Source organism: Morone saxatilis, unplaced genomic scaffold (assembly GCF_004916995.1).
Source record: "Morone saxatilis isolate NCDOM2014 unplaced genomic scaffold, NCSU_SB_2.0 Contig22, whole genome shotgun sequence".
NCBI lineage: Eukaryota > Metazoa > Chordata > Actinopteri > Moronidae > Morone > Morone saxatilis.
In genome coordinates, this window is record NW_023339785.1 from 6,370,785 (window position 1) to 6,372,925 (window position 2,141).

Genomic DNA, 2,141 nt, shown 5'->3' on the forward strand with positions numbered 1-2,141 from the left:
ATGTTGAAGGTGCTCTTTGTACAGACTGTAAAAACAAATTTCCTCTACTGAGGACAATAAAGAATGAATCTGAATCTGAATCTGAACTGACTGTGAATCAGGGTCCAACAGATCATTACGGCTTTACTCTGTGAGCTTCTGAAGAGTCGCCTATCATCTGTTGACTGTGACAACAGAACAAATATAATCATTATTGGTGGCTTCCTTTTGCAGAAGATCCATTTTTCACATGGCAGCGCACAGTAGGGCCAATTATGATTCTGAATTGTTTTTTTTCTCCACAGATCTTGGACACTATGTTCCAAGTGTAATGCAAGCAAAGCATAAACAGTTATGCAATAGATTCATGCCCTGGTGACAGCTCCTTACAGTATCATAAGTACCAGAAACTTTAAACTTCCAGAAAACCCCAATGCACATCGAACACACAGCTGAAATGCCAACACTTGATTTATGAGGACAAAATACACATACTGGATTAAAGCTCCAACACTACTACACTAAAAGCAATATTTTGACCTGACAGAGTCTTGGTTAGGCTTTCTGACCCAGCAAACGATTGCTTTTTATTAAATACAGGATTGGCAGCTTGAATTCAGTGTTCCTTACATCCTTCAAGCTTCACGTGCACTTCATACAGTATACGCAGTGCACACAGAACTACTGCACAGCAACTGAGAATACTCCTCACATTTACTGTCACAGATGTGATGGATACAGCATTACACTGCTCATGCTATACAATTGCTCATAGGGACTGCAACTAACAGTTATTTTCATTATCGATTAATCTGCAGATTAATGTCAACATTAAATCGATTAATCCTTTGATATATATATAAAAAAGTCAGAAAATAGTGAAAAATGTCCATCCCACTTCCTCAAAGTCCACAGTGATGTCCTTTAATGTCTGTTCTGCAAGTCAAATATTCCAATTCAAAATTATTCAAATATTCAGTTTAAGGTATGAAACAGATAAAAGGAGATATCAATATTTGAAGGCTGAAAACTGCATTTATGCCATTTCTACATGACAAATTACTCAGACCATTAATAGAATATAGCTGGCGATTATTATTCTGTCAATCAACTAATCAACTAGTTTACTAATCCTTGGAGCTCTTATTTCCCTTGAAAAGTCTTTAAGAAGGCAATAAATCTGTTACTGAAATAACAAGAACCACAGCACTACTGAGCAACCTCACACAAAAGAGAAAAATACAGGGGATGAAAACACAAACATCTTCAACCCTATAGGCTACACATTATGAAACTGGGATGGTGTCGTGTGTTTAAATGGGATTTTCACAGAGTCTATAACTGAGGATATCTCAGGATCCTGTGAGATGCTTCCCACTGATGACATTCTCCTCCACTTCCAGTTAATATGCAGGCAGTTATTACATAGTGGGTGGCATACTGCCTTCAAAATGTCAATACAGCTCCTGCTACTTTAAAACCAATACAGATATCCTAATAAAAGAAAAATATTAGATATCTGCTGGTACAGTTGCATGCCCTTCAACAAAAAAACCCCAACACATCTTAAATGACTTTCTCTTGTAAAATCATCCTTCAAGTAGCCATATCCTCTTTCTTTTAGTCATCAGTGCAGATTACAGATACAGTCATTTGGAAAACCTTAAGGCTACTTCTTTGAAAATCGATCGTTTTTATACTTTCTGCTCAATCAGAGCTGATTTGATTTACAGCAAATTGAGCTTTAACGTAAATTCGTCAAGAGAAGAAGTTGCTAAACTTACCAGACACTCCATACGCGAAAATCACAGCCACATAAGCTTGCATGGTACCAAGTTTTGTGCGGAAAATCGCGCGTGTGGTGAGGAAGGCGCAGCAGTGCTGTGAGCCGCTTGTCCAAACCGGGAACCTGTGTGAAAAAGAACGCCAAAAGTTTCGCGATTAACGCGTGGACCGTGCGGATGAGACACGCTGGTGGAGGGGCGCTGCAGGAGGAGAGCCTGTAGCCGCTTCGCAGGGTCGAGTCGCTCTGAAGCCAGTTCGACAGAGAGTAAGGTGTAAGAAGACTCAGTTGCCACCGTCTGACGCACGGGCAGCAGCAGCATAGGTGCAGCGCGCAGAGGGGGAGGGAGAGAGAGAGAGAGGGGGAGGTATCTATCTGG

The 2,141-nt window shown here is 40.4% G+C and overlaps 1 protein-coding gene across 1 annotated transcript in view; it reads right to left on the minus strand.

Moving 5' to 3' along the window:
* Positions 1-1,806, minus strand: part of rxfp1 (relaxin family peptide receptor 1) — a 60,598-nt gene extending 58,792 nt beyond the window's left edge. Inside the window, exon 1 of the mRNA XM_035668874.1 lies at positions 1,764-1,806. Coding sequence (XP_035524767.1) covers positions 1,764-1,806 — 43 coding nt within the window. The remainder of the gene's footprint in view (positions 1-1,763) is intronic.
* Positions 1,807-2,141: the final 335 nt, after the last annotated feature.